Below are 18662 nucleotides of genomic sequence, written 5' to 3' on the forward strand. Positions count from 1 at the left end.
TGATTCTTCTAATTTATGTTTGTCGACTTGAATCTGTGTGCTCCAATCTACTTTGGACCCAAACTCTGTAGTCTTTCCTGAAACTAAATTCTACTATTTCAGGACTTTTCTAGAAGGATAAATGATCACATTTAATAAAAAAAGAGATTTGGGGTTCAATGTGGGTTTAAACTAATCAAACGCAAAGGAGTGGTTTGAAACAATTGCCAGTGCTGCAGAATAGATTCACTGATCATTAAATTACAATCTGGGTTCATTTGTATTTTGCAGTAACTTGCAAAGACATTACATTTCTTTCTTCTCGCTCCAGGGAATCCATATTGTTGAACTTAACCTCTGACCTGTCACTATCAGTTCTGTATTAGGTTAAATAACACAAACAAATACCTTTATAATCCAAGGACTTTATATATTTTCATTTGCTGTTTTATTTCGAATAACACTAAAATCGCAAAGTGCACAGTTTGTCTATTTATTTTAACTAACATGTCTTTTTTTAACGTTGCGTCACATCTTGTATTGAAAATAAACAATGTTCCACATTAGAGACTGCAAAACAAATTAATTAGTTGCTCTAGATAAAATCACCGAAATTAAATCTGTTTCTATCAAAATTAATTTGCATGCTTGAAATAGATTTCAATGCTTTGTTTCCTTTTATTTTGAGTTTTGCTTTTGTTGTGCATAAATCATGTTTTTGTAAGACTTATGTGAGTAGTTATTGTGATTTGGCGAATATTCCTTGGGGACATGATGTCTCTAGACTTTCGGTGTACAGGAGCATGTGCACATGTGATTATAAAAGAGTTGTACAATCATCTGCCGGAGAAGGGAAATATGAGGTCAGTCAGACAATGAAACAGGATGAAATAAAACACATTGCTTTGTTGCTGAACTCATCTTGTTGATTAGCTTACACCTGTTGTGTAGAAGCACTTGTGGTGGCTACTAATAAAGACCTGTCTATATGTTCTGTCTTGCATCTCACATCCATCATCAATAAGCATCAAAGGAAACAAATATTTACTCACTTATGCAGATGTCAAATATTTCCATGGGACGAGTCAGTCTCTGGCACACACAGTGCTCGTGAGACAAAGGGATCATTGTACTCCACCTCAAAGGCTGTGACTGATTTTCTCTTTGTTTGATCTGCAGGCTGTAATCTACAAAAAAAAACCCCTCTGAAGAAAAGAAAGACCAAGAGGATGGGGCTGATTCTGTAAATGGCCTCTGCCAGAATAAAAACTTTGATGCTTTGAGATCTGGTGCTGCTGCGCCTTACTGTTCTTTTCTTCAGAGCCGCCATTATCAAAAGCCAACTAGACGCTGACCAGGAACTACAAGCAGGACGGTGACCTTGTCTTGCCCAGGGATATGTCATTGGGGAAATCCCCTGTGTTGGGGGTGCGCCCTGTGCCCCGACCCTTCTGGCTGTCCCACCTCAGCCTGCTCTGCCTATGTGTGTCTCTCTTTGCCCAGGCTCCCCAGGGTTTGCCTATGGTAGGTTATAACACTGACTCCAAGAGGGAGATCACACTGGAGGGAGATTTGATGATTGGCGGCCTGTTCCCTGTGCACCAGAAGGGTGAGGGAATAGAGGACTGTGGGAAGATCAATGCCCAGAGAGGAATCCAGAGACTGGAGGCCATGCTGCTGGCACTCGACGAAATCAACAACAATGAGCGCATCCTGCCTGGGATCAAACTGGGAGCTCATATACTGGACACTTGCTCTAAGGACACCTACGCTCTAGAGCAGTCTCTGGAGTTTGTCAGGGCCTCCCTCACTAAAGTGGATGACAGTGAGTACACGTGCCCCGACGGCTCCTATGCCATCCATGATGACGTCCCTCTGGCTATCTCCGGGGTCATAGGAGGCTCCTACAGCGATGTCTCCATTCAGGTAAGAACTTATACGGGTCCATCTCAAATAGAAGAAAACTAATTCTTGTTGAAGATCATCTTTGTTTAACACCATGACATGAGTTACTAAAAAGCTACATTAATTTATTCAGACAGTGCCGTTACAAAAGGTGTACTTACCTATCAGCAGCTCCTTTAGGCCTGAGAGAGAGACAGAGAGGAGGCAGTACAAGCAAGATCAAGAGTGTGATGGATGTTATTATAACTGTCCATTTAGACTTAAGTACCATGTGCAATTACCCCTTGCGAGATGTTAACACAGGGACTTAATGAGTATCGGTTCCGCAAGGAGGATCTGTTTACCTGTACGCCCATGTGCTTGGCTGATCTAATTTAGAGGATATCTTTCTCTTTCCCGGTAATTCACACTTCGGCAGCGATCCTGTCAGAGGCAGACATGCTACAGATGTTGTGCTAGAGAAAGGAAGGGGAGACAGGATGACTAGTGACAGCATGATTACTCTCAGCAGCAGTGTTCCTTTCGCCTTGCTCAAGCTGACGCGATGAAGGTGCTGCTAATTGGGTCTCCAAATGTTCAGCTGTTATATGGCTGCCACATCAGTGTAATTTCAAGTCATTGTGGAAAGAGATGGTGTGTCATGTGGAACTGAAATTGGTAAATACATACAAATGCCTTAAAGCATTAGGTTAAACTTGTCATCCTGGCTCAGTCAGCCAGAAAACCGTGTCCGCTGTCTCGGGTGAAGAGCATGGCTCGCCTCACTCGAGATGTGCAGCCTCATGTTCCAGATAGCTGCTTGTTTGAAGACAGAAACACACCTATGCCCACCCAGAAAGAAAACAATTGTCTTCAGATCATTGATAAATACTCTGGGAACCATTGTCAGTCTGCTGTTAGCAGCTCTCCATGTGGGTACTTCAGGACACTGGATGAGTGGCAGCCTTCTCTACTTTTGAATCATGATTTATATTGTCAGTCGTGGACATGACAGCACTGACATGCCCCAACAATAAATTAATCTCAGTGAATGGCTGCTTGAGCATATATCTGCTGCTGTACAAATGTGTGTAGGGAAAAGTGGGTACTCGAAAAACCCGGTCCATGCGTAACTGTGCAAAAGTTTCAGTGTGTTGAAAACAAAATATTATACCTACTTTCTTTTTAACAATTAAATGTTGCTGTACTATCAAAAGTAGGTTTAACGCTCCAATATTTTGCAAACGTCTGTTTTCTGTAAAACAAATGTTTTGGCCTGCCTGCTGACAACGCAATGTCAAACATACATTAAACAAGGAGAGAGAGAGCCCTCGGGATGTGATCCAAGAGGAGGATTCAGAGCACCTATATTGGGATTCCTGGTGAAAAGGACAGTTTGGATATAAAGGATTTGATAAACGAGCTTTAATTTTAGTGAAACCCTGTGAGGCTCCTACGAGAGTGCCCTTGTCTTGTGGTTATTTATGAACATACTATTACAGGCCTGAGGTCTGAGGTCTGCCCGAGCTCCTCACTGAATCTTCCTCATCTGTGGGAACACACCACAGGACACATTTCCCTTTCTCACAATGAATAATCCCCCATATTGTAATGTAATTTGCTTGTGAGATCTTCCGCTTGGCTTTTTTGTGAAGAGCTGATCATTGAAGACAACTAAGTCTCTTTAACTGTAAAATGAGCTCATAACTTTTTTTTTTTCGAATCACTTTCTTGATTTTTTAAATGAATTACTACCTTGCCACGCGTCTATTCTTCTTGCTGTTTTGCAGATTTGTTATGTGGGTTATGCCCTTTGAATATAAGGAGGATCTGCATTTTTGGAGGACTAAGATATGCATTTGGGGCATGTGCCTGTGTGGCATTTCTGTGTTGCCTCTGGTTGTTGCTCTGCAGAAACCTTCTCCACACAATGTTTCTGTCCTTTGTTTCTGCCTGGTTTGTGCATAATCTATAGCCAGTCAGACCTTTAAATGAACCAGCCTGGCTGTGTGAAAGGGTACCGTACATGCCCCGCTGTGTGAGCGGCAGGCGGGTAAGTCAGACGTGTGTTTTTCACCCTGGGGGCAACTCACTTACAGAACAACTAACAATGTTAGTTTAAAGACCCCTATTGCCATGGCGACATGGTTGAACATGGGGAACTGACAGGTGGTGAGAGCCCCGAGTGCTATCTAAATCTGTCACAAGTAAGGAAACGTGTTGCTGTGCCGCTGGTGTTGTGGTGTGACCATCGCAGATACGGGGGCGGGTCTGGCTGCGGGCCGAGCCATGCTGGCGTTACATGGGCACAGATTGAGTTAAGTGTGGAGGCGAAGTTCTATGACGCTCTCGCAGGCTCTTCCCCATCTGTGGATGCTGCCGGACTGTCTGCTAGTTTGGCTGAGGTGTACCAGCACACAGAAGATGTAGAGGGATTGAATGAGAGATCATATTTCACAGAAACACTGAGACAGTGACAGGCAGATATGATCATGGGGGGAAAGAGATGGAGTGAGTCCTCACAAACCATTTGACAATCAACGGCTGTATCTTAAACAGTCACAGGGAAGTCTGTGGAGCCATCTGGACAGTTTCAATGAATATATTTGTCAAAATATTCATGTGATTCAAGTGTTTAGTCTTGAACATATCTTAGTCCTTCCCCGCGGTCTAACCAAACTGCAGGTTATCAGTGAAAAGAGAGTACCGACCTTGTGATGACATGTTCAGTACATTCAGCATCTTTATTAATTTGTGAAGAGTTGCAGCACCGACAAGACACATGTTAACCTCCAGTACAAGATATCCAGTGGTATTGTTGCAGACTGAAAGCGAGCTTTAATTATAAACAGCCTTCAAAACACTGTCAGCCTGTATCAAGTGTATGAACTTTTATGGATAGAGCTGCTAGAGAGAAAATTAGCTTTATTACTTCTCATTGTCCTAAAGGCGTGGGTTAATCAGAGATGTATTATATTCCACAATAACAGTCCAGGAACATCACGCCTGGGGGCCGGCTTCTGTTGAATACATGGAAGGGACTCCACTTTTGTTGGCCCGACAGCAGGGCCGCTGCTAAATATAACTCACTGGTAAGAGCGCTTCCCCCAGGAGAAACATCATAATCGCCAGGGCGCATTGGAAGAACAACACCTCTGGAATGTCAAAAACTAAAACACTCACAAAAAGACTATTTTCAGGCATAAACAACACAGATAGAGGACATTTCTGGATCTAATCGGGTAAAAGCGATTTCTGAAGAGGCGCACAGAAATTGGTGTGTGGAGTTGAAACCCGGCTCCAGGATTGAAAGCTCTTATTGTTTAATGACACCTTTGTAAATAAATTGTAATATTTGAGCTGCCTATCTGAGATGTGGTCCATTTTACTGATGAGACAGGTGTAGACACACATAAGGATGCATGCTGGGATTTTAAGATATAGATTCTAATATAAACACAATTGCTTGACATTTGCAGATGAAACCTTGTGAGCAGAATAATAAGATACATTTATGGGCTTTCAGCAAGCTCAGGAATCTCATTTTTTATCCCCCACCAACAACGCTATTAATAGAATTGTCTTCATCTGTAGGTAGACAGTGCCAATCTCTGAAGCACACATGAGTCATACAACAAATTTAAACATACAGTTCGTACACATGACAAAATCCATGCCAGAGAGAACAATACTGATGCAACGTATCAGTAAAGCCATGCAGTGAAAATGCATTATTCATGGTTAAAAGTAAAGAACGTGCTTCAGAAATTTGTAAATAATTCAAATGTGATTGGATTATTCAGTGCTTTGGCAGTTAACCCACCATTTGTGCAGTTAAAATACATATTATGACCAATGCATAGATATCAGATAAGAACAGACCACACTTAATTCAGCTAAACCCCTGTTTGGTTAATTGGATTTGTGGCTTTTTAGTTGACCTGAAACATATAGCAGTTAACAGGTTATTAACACGCTTTATGATTATATTACACAAGTCTCTTGATGGATCGCACTGAACTCTTTGACATTCGTTTGAAGGAATTGTAAAGACATGACAATGCACACAGTCACAAAGAAAATAAATGAATTGAATGAAAGCAGGCACCCGTCAATGCTGAGTTACTAACGTTGTAAATGAATCAAAGTGCAGCCAAAGCTTAAAATGTGAATGGTTGCATGACTCTATGCCGGGGCTTTGGAAGACTCCTGCATCATAAGGGAGATTCATATTATCCAGCAGGATGAGGGAGAGGACCTGATCAAAAAACCTCCTTGCTCTAGGAATCCAACAGTTCACATCCCCCCTTTAAAGCTGTTGCCAGGCAACTAAATCAGAAGAAATAAACTTGAATGAGACTACAGTGCACACTATGCATGCGCTCTATGTGCATGCATGTCCACTGTGCATGGTTGTGTTGGCATGTGAGTTTTAGGGCGCTGCATGTGCAATACTGAGTGGAGCTCAGGACTGCTGCTTTGGGAATACGGTGTTATTGCTGTACAAGCTCACTGAGACCGTCTTCTGGGAAGAGCAGATGGGCTTTTCATGTAGAAAAAACATGACATTCCAACAAAGTAGGCCTGATATTTCCTGGACCAGGACGCTCTCTTATTCTCTTACTCTCTTATTGTGTGTAACTGTGCTCATGTGTAACTCTCGCTCTGTTATTTGACTATTGCCTTATAACTATGCCTCACATTCCTTAATTATTTTCTCTTTAAAACATCTCATCATTCAACGGTGCATTTCTATTTCACTTTAAATCAACGGTACACTGTTGATATTCGTGAAAGCAACATATTTCTATCAACTAAATCCCTGTGTTGGTAATTTTGTTGAGATATACAAATGTATGGACTTCTGTTAAGCTTTTGTGACATATAAAAGAGCTTCCATGTTGTGTAATACAACTATATTTTGACGTTTCACATGGGCAGTCTGCCGAATTTGTTAGCTGGTGCCTAAGAGGTATATGTATGAAAAACAGTACACGACAGCTGAAAAGAACATCCCGTTACTCGGTGTCTTGATGTCAAATGCAGCTACCGGGTCGTGTATGCTCTCATTGCCTGAAAGGAAACCACTTTCACAGTAATCTGCTCAGTAACAGACCCTCCAGTGCCAAGCCACACACGGCCACTTACTAATGTTCTTAATTAAATAAGATGCTGCCTGATGCAGCATGATCCCTATAACTAGATGTGTGAGACTGTAAGCAATACCGTGTGGCGAGTGGTAACATTCACGTGCAATTTAGTCTTTCTAGAGAGAAGTAATGATCAACAATTCCTACAGGATGAATTGATATTTTCAGAAACCCCTTAGGGTTAATTATATATCTGTGACGCTCCTTTACTTTACTGAGTACTGAACACAATAAATAGATATAAACAATATCACAAACTTACTCAAACTGAGAAGAACAGATTGTTCTTATACATAAATAAGTATGTAAGTGACACCAGACCTTCTTACTAAATTCTTATATGTTGCGGATTGCAAGTTAGTGGAGTGAATTAATTAATATCTACATAATTGTACTGGACAGTAAACAGCAGAGACAATGATGCACATCCAGGTCTGTCTACAAGTTTGATCACTTGCTGTTCACACAAACTGAATTCTGCTGCAGGGAAGTTTGCAAATCAATCAACATATTCTCACAATCTCTTTAAAACCTGAAGCTATAGGCAAGAAGACAATACCCTTTGATCGTAAATTGCAGAATGGCAATGTTTGCAGGACTAAAACTCAACCAAAGCATTGCACATCTCTCCCTCTTTTAGCTCAGTTTTTCTGGTGTCATGCAATGTATTGCACTCTTCTTACTAGCAGTATTTTTTCTTTTGTGCACCTTTGAACCCGTCACAGTTGCGATTCTTGAGTGAGGATCCTTGTGCAGTAGTAACTATTGCCAGGGCGTCCCTGGGTGTAAAGGTGCATCCTTCCACCATGGCAAACAGTAAGCTCATGAAAATAAAGAATAGATGACATAGATCATATTTGAACATAAGTAAAAAAAATAACATGGTCACGGTTTTGGTCATTGAATCCATATCTTCCTATAGCTGCCTCCTGATTTCTAATTGTATGTACAATGTGTCAGTCACGGGCTTTGGCAGGTGGCAGGGTCTTGGCTTTTCAGATATAAGCCATGTGTGCGCATCAGAATGATTTCCAATAAGCCCATTGTATTGGTGACACGTCTGCTACTGTTCTTTAAACCACATATAAGTGGATTACTAAACCGGCATTCAGCTATCTTTTAATACCCTGAAGAGAAATTGCACATTTACTACTGCGGGAATAGGCAAATTTCAGCAAAATGTTTTTACATTTTTTCAACTTTTGTACCTGTGTAAAAAAACACAATTATACCAAGCAATTCCTGTTGTCTAGTCCTGCTTTGAATGTTAAATTAAGACCTAAACTTACACGTACATCTGCCGATATGTTAATGCACCTGCAGTATGTGTTTTTGGCCTTCTTTGTTGACAAAGACTTAACACTCTGTGATGTTTAAGACCTTCAGCTTAAGAACCACATGTAGTTTTACTGGCTCGGATTCAAATCCCACCAGAACCTGTTGTATCTTCCCTACAGGAGCCGCTCAGCCCTTCCAACTTGCCTTTGTGTGAAAACATACCAACGGGAACTATGTGTCTGCCCTCCTTAAAGTGAACAAAATGTCAACCACAGCAATTTCATGAAGTTGTTATTTAAAACCTTTCACTGTTTAGTCAGCATCGAATGAATCTTTTTAAGCAGATTTATCAGGCTTTAAATTGTCTGTTGTCAATCTTTTTGCGTGTCTTTTAAGATAATATTCTAACAGCTGGTTTCTAGTGGTGGAAAGTACAATTATTAAACTGTACTTAAATACAATGTTGAGTTGTACTTTACAGTAGTATTTCCATGTAATGTCACCTCATACTTCTTTTCTTCTACATCTGTGTTTTACTCCACTAGATGTATGAATTCATAATAGTATATGAATTGAGTCTGCAGATTCAGATTATTAAACCAAAGTATACCAGCTAATAAATGATGATGTATCATTATAGATTAAACTACACAGCAGTACATAAAAGATTTTTACTGGTTGCAACATTAAAATGATGCACACGTCAACACATCCATAATTATCATCCAATAATGTAATATATATTATTCTGAAATGGGCCATACTGCATTATGAACACTTTTACTTTTGGTATTTTAAGCACTTTTGTACTTTACCTAACGTAAGTGATTGAATGCTTGCAACAGAGTATTTAATTTAATTTCAAATACATGTCTTGTTAAAATTGAAAGGTATCTCTCATAAACGTTTTATAACTCTGGCTTAAGAACTTTTATTCTACCTCGGTAAAGCTCCTAAAACAGAATGCATAATATTTTCTGAACATAAGTTAAATAAATCTAAGAAATTAAAGAAAACATTTGGGGAAATTTCTTTGAATTACATGATAAGATAATAAATTCTGTAGTCAGGGATTTCTCTTTTTTTTCTCATCCGTTCTATGAGTATAGTGTCTAATGAGAGTTGTTGAATGCTTTGTGTGATTTATTTGTGGGGGGTTGAAAGCAAAGATGAATTCAGTTCACTCAAACTTCACACAATAAATCCAAGACGTGGACTGGCTACAATATTAAACATTGTTTGGTATGAAAAGTATGCATCCAGAAGAAAACCCTGGTGATAAATGCTCAGACTGGTAATTGGTTCAGCACTTTTTAAAACAAAGAATTGAGTGATGTAAAAATGATTAATCATATAGTTTGTATGTGCTGCTTGCCACTTTAGATCATATTCTGAATTCTTCCTAAGAGAGTGAGTTTTCCGCTACCAGCTGTTTCACCACATGTTGAGAAAGGCTGTCAAGGAGGTTTAAGAAAGGGGGGCAGTTTTATGTAGAAATGTGATTATCAGCCTGTCTGCATAAGCAGGGCTTCTCTAGCTGACCTGGAAATCTTAGGGGAAGGTAACCTAAAACTGATATGAAATGCTCACTCATGTGTTTCAACAATGTAGATTTCCAGTTCGTCTTTCAGTAGCTATGCCACAGGCGAGTAAGCAATGTCTTCTATGTTGCACTGGTCATTGGGTGGAGGTTAACAATCAAGTCCAGTTGCTCTCGATTGTGCAGTTGCATTTCATTTTTCTGTGAAAAGCCCGCTCATTAATTCCAATAAATCTAATGGTCCAGAAATCACTGTCATTGACTCATTTAGTATTCATCTCTCTGATCCTGCAAAATGAAAAAGATTGCAGGATTAATATCCATCGAGCCCCGTCACACCGGCTTTATTGTGATGTCTCAGTGTACTGCCCTCTTTTTCAGCGAAGACACTAATAAATGAATTGTCTCTGAGGTGTATTTGGTTTGTATTTGAATGATGTTAGCTCTTAGACAGCACTCCCCAAGTGTGTGTGCTCCAAAATGTTTGAAGTCTGACAATAAATTGAAGAAACACATTTATTTTACATATATATATATATGTATATATATGTATATATATATATATATATATATATATATATATATATATATATATATATATATATATATATATATGAGATTATGAGATTCTCCAAAATATATGTTTTTTTTTATCGCATCAAAGTCATATAATTTGTAGAAACTGCTGCCGAATAGTAAAGACTCAGATATAACTACAATGGGGCTTCATAACATTGTCCTGGAAGGCTTGATCTGGCTTGAAAGAAATTAAAAAGCGTCTTCTTCTACAACTGACAACAATTAGACAAGTATTTTGGTAAAAATGAGAAGATGGCATTAACCCATGTTTGAAAAAAGAGCACTTTTCCGTGTAAAAGTAAGCTATTCTGGATTATTTGTAATGTTCAGCCAAACATGAAAATATGAGACTGATGAATTAAACTCAGAGAGGATGCATTTGAATGTGAAATTCCTTTTTGGTTTTCTCAGGATTGATTCATTGGCATTCAAGATGCTGTGCCATGAATGTGCTGGTGTGAGAGCACATTTTGGTCGGCATCCTTTTGAGTGATCAGACCAGCTCACCCTCCGGCTTCCACTGAAGTGCCTGAAGCATACTGTGCACAGTGTCAGTCATGACACTGACACAAGCGATTACACACAAAACGCAAAGTTTCAAGGTTCTTTGATACTCTGTCTTCCTCTCACTTCCAAATCCCTGCCCTCAACCTCTCTGATTCTACCTGCCACATCTCTCTCCTCTCTAAAGCAGAGAAAATCTATCTGAAAATGAGTTCATTTTCATACAGTAGATTGTATAAACGCAGTCCATGCACTTTTTTTTGGTTAACATTGCAGTCAGTATTACAGTTTAGCAAAGATGAGTGTCAACAGACAATCCCAATAATTGTTAAATGCAGAATCCCTCCTTCAGCCTGCAGTAGTTAAGTTGTGAAAGACTCAGCAGGGATGCAGTGAAGAAATTAGAGAGTGAATAGGGTGAGACTAATTGCATCTGCAGGGGAAAACCCATTGTTAGCCAATTGTATTTATTTATATAATAATAAGCAATTAAAAATATTCCACAAACTGACAATTACCCACAGAAATCATACACCTGGCAGGTGTATGATTTCTGTGGGTAATTGTCAGTTTTCCAACACATTTTTCATAATGACGTGCATATTATTGCTTAAAGTATACCCTTGACAATTTATTGATATTGTGTGTGGACAGATTCAAACATCATCATTGTGTCTTTGCTTTATTTCAGGTGGCCAACCTGTTGCGACTCTTTCAGATCCCTCAGATCAGCTATGCCTCCACCAGTGCCAAGCTCAGCGACAAGACCCGCTATGACTTCTTTGCCCGCACGGTGCCCCCTGACTTCTACCAGGCCAAGGCCATGGCAGAGATCCTGCGTTACTTCAACTGGACGTACGTATCAACGGTGGCATCAGAGGGGGACTACGGTGAAACTGGCATTGACGCCTTCCAGCAGGAGGCCCGTGCCCGCCAGATCTGCATAGCCACGTCCGCCAAGGTGAGCCGCTCCATGAGCCGCTGGAGTTACGAGAATGTGATCCGCTCCCTGCAGCAGAAGTCCAACGCCAAGGTGGTCATCCTGTTCACACGCAGCGAAGATGCCCGCGAGCTGCTGGTGGCGGCCAACCGCATGAATGTCTCCTTCACCTGGGTGGCCAGTGACGGTTGGGGAGCGCAGGAGAGCGTGGTGAGAGGCAGTGAGGCTGTGGCCAACGGGGCCTTTACCATCGAACTGGCTTCCTATCCGATCCCCCAGTTTAATGACTACTTCACTAACCTGCACCCGTATAACAACACCAGGAACCCCTGGTTCAAAGAGTATTGGGAAAATCATTTCCAATGTAGCCTCCATGATCTGGGCTGTGGGAAGCACTCACTGCGCGAGGCTCAGTTTCAGCCAGAATCTAAGATCATGTTCGTAGTGAATGCCGTCTTTGCGATGGCTGCCGCATTACACAACATGAGGCAGGCGTTATGCCCCAACTCCACCAAGGTGTGTGAGGCTCTTAAACCTGGAAACGGCAGAAAGTTTTACAGGGACTACATTCTCAAGGTCAAGTTTGAGGGTGAGTACAACCTTAATGATCTAGTATTTTTTACAGTGTTGCTTAACATATACAGTATGAATATTCATTTTTCCTGTTGTGTTGTTGTTCTTCTGTCATCTGTATACAACCTCAAATCAATATCATTTAATTTTCCCAAGTGTAGGACAACTCATGCTAATACACTAGATTATATCAATTTAAATTAATTGTACCATTTCATATATACTATTGAATTAGTGCAAAAGTGATTATACATGTCTGTATACAGCAGCTGCAGATACGCTGTGTAATAATTACATTTGCAAAGATGAAACTATTACTTCGTGTTGTGTTTACAAGCTCCTGTTTTTCATGGATCTTGACTATGCGCGACTAGAAAGAAGGCTCTTCCATTTGAACGCTGCAGATGGTGATCACACAAGCATTACTTGTTTTCTGCTTGTCTACATACACAAAGCTGCAACGTAAAACACATAACAATATATTTGCGCGCACACCTACACATCACAAATGGCAGACCAAACAATGCACTTCTTTTCATATAAGAATGTTTTATTTATCTAAATACTAACAATTGCATTGATGAGAGATGGAGGTGGAGCAGACTAGTCTTATCAAGCTGTGGTTTTCTGTACCCCCAATATGTGAAGAAAACAATGATTTTCCTATTCACAGTCTTAAAATAAACTTAAAATTAGAAAGGAGGTCGTCCCTGCTGCAGGCATTGCAACATCCTGAGACAAAGACACGCGGAAATAAATGGATAGATAAGACAATAGAGATAATAGATTTTAATATCGATTACATTTACGTGCTGCAAAATAAAGGATCATAAATGTATACTATATAATATAGTGGCTGTTGTTCTACTAAATTAGCCCAACAGCTAGTTAGTGGGCAGCTGGGTGTCTCGATCTTTCGGCTTCACTCTCTGTAACCCTGGAAGCTACCCAGCCATTCTTCTCTGGAGCTGCGTCTGCTCTCTTCTTGGTGAACTACAACAATATTTTATGGCCAAAACGTTGTTTTTTAACAATCGCTTGTTTTCTTTTCACTTTCAGCAACAATATTTTATGGCCAAAACGTTTTTTTTTTAACAATCGCTTGTTTTCTTTTCACCTTCAGCACCATTTCGTCCACCAGACACAGAGAATGAAGTCCGCTTTGATGCCTTCGGGGACAGCCTTGGCCGTTACAATATTTTCCACTACCACAAAGAAGATGGACGCTATGTCTACCGTAATGTCGGCTTCTGGGCTCAAAGCTTGACCCTGAACACCACCTTGATCCCCTGGGCCGGGCAGGTTCCCCCGACCTCCCAGTGTAGTGACCCCTGCAGGAAGAATGAGGTGAAGAGTATGCAACCTGGAGATGTGTGCTGCTGGATCTGTATCCCGTGTCAGTCCTACCAGTATTTGCAGGATGAGTTCACCTGTGCTGACTGCAGCTTTGGACAGTGGCCCCTGGCCAACCTGACAGGCTGTTATGATCTGCCTGAGGAGTACATCCACTGGGAAGATGCTTGGGCCATTGGACCAGTCACCATTTCCTTTCTCGGGATGATGTGTACGCTCTTTGTCATTGGCCTCTTCCTTAAACACAATGAGACACCTGTGGTGAAGGCCAGTGGCCGGGAGCTCTCCTACATTTTGCTGCTGGGAGTGTTGATGTGTTATAGCATGACCTTCATCTACATTGCCAAACCGTCTACGGCAGTTTGTACACTGCGCCGGCTAGGCTTAGGCACCTCATTTGCTGTGTGCTACTCAGCCCTCCTAACCAAGACCAATCGCATCGCTCGGATCTTCAGCGGGGTGAAGGATGGAGCACAGCGGCCTCGATTCATCAGCCCGGCCTCCCAGGTTGCCATCTGTGGCGCTCTGATCTCCTGCCAACTGGTGGTGGTGGTGGTCTGGTTGCTGGTGGAGACCCCAGGGGTGAGAAAGGAAGTGAGCCCAGAGAGGAGAGACGTGGTCACCCTCAAGTGTAGCAGCAAGGACTCCAGCATGCTCATGTCACTCACCTACAACTGCATCCTCATTATCCTCTGCACGGTCTACGCCTTCAAGACCCGCAAATGCCCCGAGAATTTCAACGAGGCCAAGTTCATTGGGTTCACCATGTACACCACCTGCATCATCTGGCTGGCTTTTCAGCCTATTTTCTACGTTACTGCCAGTGACTACAGGGTGAGTTAAGTTATACCTGTTTTAGGAGTGAGCACATAATAATCACAACACATGTTTCTCATGGCAATGAAATGTTAATTTGTTCTTTCCAAAATGCGAGATGAAAAACATGTTGATTTGTTCAACACTTTGTTCAGATAGCTTTAGGTTCTCAATCTGAGCAGACTATATCCTCACAGATAATGACTTCCTTTGGGGTTGAATTTGAACTTATATGCACAATATATCACAAACTCTCTGCTATATTGATTCAGCAGTCAGCCGTCTGTGATGCCTGTGGCTCTTTGAAATATATATCCTCTATTACTGCATCACTTTAATACTTCAAAATTAGCTGCACAGTAAATATTGTCAGGTGCTTCCTAGATGGCAACTTTAACAGCCTTATTTTACCTTTAAAGTTTCAATGTTAATGAAGTGAGAGTAAGAAAGGTCACGGAGAAGTGTAACAACCCTCAAAATGTCTTACTCTTCCCACAACAACAACCCTGCACCAGCGGTGGCATAATTTACGCAGTGTTTCGGCAACACATATTCTCGGTTTTCTGGGAGCAAAGACACAAACAGTAAAGAGTCAAACTTTGGTTCAAATTAACATGTGAAATGGAGGTAAGACAGAGCTGCTCTTTCACAGGAAGTAATTGTATCTCTTCAATCCTAGCATTTCTGCAACTAAACTTAAATGTTAAGTGCCTCTTAAATATATAAAGTTAAATCTCCCTCAGTGTCAATCCTGACTTACTTATGAGGCATAAAATATTAGATAGTAGATGTGGGCTCGATCGATCGATCGATAGACAGATAGATAGATAGATAGATAGATAGATAGATAGATAGATAGATAGATAGATAGATAGATAGATAGATAGATAGATAGATAGATAGATAGATAGACAGATAGACAGATAGATAGATAGATGCTGCGTGCTAAACGAATGTTGATCGTGGTCTGTAGACACAGTAATATACTGTACAGTGAATTGATGGAACTTTAGAGAAAGGGGTGGCCTGAATCGTGGGCTTTTGTTCCTCTGGGATCTCAACAGCGTGCATCGAGAGAGAAGCAGAAGGGAGAAATAGACAGAGAAATCCCCTGACACATCTACCTCTGCAGAAACATGGAGCAGGAACTTAAGACCATGAGGACTGAACGTCCCTGGGTGTCCCTGTGCGTAGCTGTGTGGAATGGAGTGTGAAAGACTGGGACGCTGAGTCCCAGCTGTGCCCTCTGTCCTGGGACTCCAGTGAGGCTCAGAGGAACCCTTCCTCCAGGCCCTCTAGGCAACGAGAGCAATTCACAGCCTGAACGGGCTCATCAGTTAGACGCAGAGCTCCCCTTTGACAGATAAATAATTACTGAAGCAACTGACTTGGCACAGTGTCTCCAGTTTTTCACTGTCAGAGACATATTTCTTGTGTTCTCCTAGTTTTATACCACTTCTGATGCAAATTTCCAGCTAAATAACAAATACAGAATTGATTGTGGTCTGTCATGAAATGTTAACGTAAACTAAATACTACAGAGCCATGAATAACATATTTGATTATGATATGAAATATTGAAGATGTTTTATGCACCCTGAGGGAGAGGGCTCTCCTCACATGCCAGCGCTGGTCATCTCATCTCACCAGTAAACACAATTGATTAAAAACACAGCCCTTCTACGAAAACACTGAAGGCTACAGCTGGTGCTAAAATACATAAAAGTATTGCTTGTGATCTTTACAGCCGCTGTCTGTCACACACAGATCGATCTGTTGATGTGACAGGCAGCGGCTGTAAAGAAACCAACTTTTCCGAAATCATTTTTAATCTCCTCTGATTTAGTATTGAGTTTTTTTTTGTCTCATGCATATTCAACGTAGTGCAAGTATTTCTCATGGTGTTCAAGTAAGGAGTCAAACCAGGTCCCTCTCTACAGAATATACAGGAATAAATCCAGCAACATAGCATTAGCGGAGGAAATACAATTACAGTGGTACATCTAGACCAGCTCAACTCTTCTTCTTTTTTTACAATACATATGCTCATTAACCTAACTCATATATTATGTATAATCACAGATTAACATCATTATACTTGTGAAATCTCAAGAAATCCCATTCTGGTTTCAGTCAGTGGATGACTTGTGGGTTTTTATCAATTCAACTTCCATGTCAACCTACCAAGGTTGGCTTGTAGCTGTCAAATAAAGCTTTCCAATATAGTTACAGCACAAAGCCCAATAAAATGAGGAATCTCATCTCCACTGTGAGGTTCTCTGGAGGAATAAAGCTACCTGAAAACAGCAACCATTATTTATATCTGTAGCAGCTGTGCTGTATTCGTAAAATAAAGTAATACCTTCAAAGGACAAACACACACGAGTGAACAGGAACAAGCAGAAACCATAGTAGCTGTGCTCTGCATACTGTTCACCACACTCGAGCAGATGACATCTTGAAAAATATTACTGCAAAGGCAGATTCCTTGTCCTCTGCTCTTTCAAAGCAACATCTTCTGAATTATTAAAACCACTTAACAGGTCACTCCGATGCAGTTCGGTCCCCCTTTTTTATTCAAAACTATTTCTGAATTAAGTAGAGGAGTCTGACGCTCAGATTATCAAGTGTAAACTTTCACGTTTCCTTTGTATATTACTATTATTCCACGTATCTATACAGGTCAGATAGACAGTAAAGAACAAGTGTTAATGGTGGATTATTAGATATTTTCATCTCATCCCAGAACCTGTGTGTACTGTATTTCAGAAACAACATGAGGGGAATTTAAATGTTTAATTCATTGCACATGGCAACCAAGATACAGAGATAAATCCATTTATGTAGTTGTTTTATATTTAAATTGTACACTATGACTTTCAGTCAGTGACTACTATGTGGCATTAACTATATGAATATTAAATATCATTATATCTTGATACAATGTATGATCAACTGTTGATTACAGAAACTAGTAATCATGTCTTATAAGAGAGTAAGAAACTGAAAAACATGTATATTGTTAGGTAATGGACTATATTCTTTACATGCCTGCCTAAACTAATGGGTGTTTATGCAGTGTGCAAAGTGCAATACTGGGTGCTCACATTATTTAAATACTAACATTATCATTCAGGGTGAAAACAGACACCTGCTGTGCCTTGTGAAAATAGGATGCACCTGCTACACGCCACACGATGCTGGGCTGTATCCTGTTATACAAGAAAAAAATAAAGAGATTGGAAATGAAGGAGCAGACCGGTGACACATGGCAAGATGTGGGCGAGTGAGGGGACAAAGGAGGAGGGAAAGTTAAGCAGTTGATTGACAGGAAGATAAGAAGATCGCTCAACACCTCTCTTTAGCAATCCCAGCAGTTCACCTGCTCCTTCCTCCTCTGTTGCACGTGGCTTTTATTCTGAAATACAAAAGATGTTTTAATCATTTCTTTTCTGATTTCTGAGCCCCTCACTAATAAAAATGAATATTCTTGTACATCAAAATTGCCCTGGGCCTGATCCCAATGCTTATATAATACCAGTAGTGTTAATTTAACACTTTCTGCTTGTTTTGAACCTTTCCCCCGCCAGAGCCGTATCTGCTTTATGGAAAAACACTTGAATTACCCCGAAAAATATCCTTGAAAATATCAATGTTAACTCTCGAGCTGTGCGGATACATTAATACTGGCACTGATGTGAAGTTCGAAGTTGCTTCTGATGGTGTATAGGAATTGTCTAATAATTGTATTATTTTATGTTCCATGAAAGCAAACACAACTTACTGGGTATCACTGAGTAATATATCTGTGTGACTCTCATCTCTCTTTTCTTGCCCAGGTGCAAACCACCACCATGTGCATCTCTGTCAGTCTGAGTGGGTCGGTGGTGTTGGGCTGCCTCTTCGCTCCAAAGGTCCACATCATCTTGTTCCAGCCGCAGAAGAATGTCACCACTCTCCGAGTGGCCACCACCCGCTTCAGCGTCACCACTGGCCCAGGCTCCAGTTTCTCTCAAGGTACCACCTGATGCACAACGGCATCTAAGCTCTTTGCCAAAAACAGTAA

The 18662-nt window shown here is 40.8% G+C and overlaps 1 protein-coding gene across 1 annotated transcript in view; it reads left to right on the forward strand.

Annotated features, from left to right (window-relative positions):
* grm2a (glutamate receptor, metabotropic 2a) overlaps positions 1-18662 on the forward strand; it is a 28984-nt gene that overhangs the window by 9421 nt on the left and 901 nt on the right. The window contains exons 2-5 of the mRNA XM_068594837.1: positions 1159-1905; positions 11606-12443; positions 13551-14614; positions 18436-18613. Of these exons, the coding sequence (XP_068450938.1) occupies positions 1378-1905; positions 11606-12443; positions 13551-14614; positions 18436-18613 (2608 nt within the window). The 5' untranslated portion in view covers positions 1159-1377. The remainder of the gene's footprint in view (positions 1-1158; positions 1906-11605; positions 12444-13550; positions 14615-18435; positions 18614-18662) is intronic.

Source organism: Clinocottus analis, unplaced genomic scaffold (genome assembly GCF_023055335.1).
Source record: "Clinocottus analis isolate CAN_PGR_092001 unplaced genomic scaffold, fCliAna1.0.p SCAF_3, whole genome shotgun sequence".
NCBI classification, from domain to species: Eukaryota; Metazoa; Chordata; class Actinopteri; order Perciformes; family Cottidae; genus Clinocottus; species Clinocottus analis.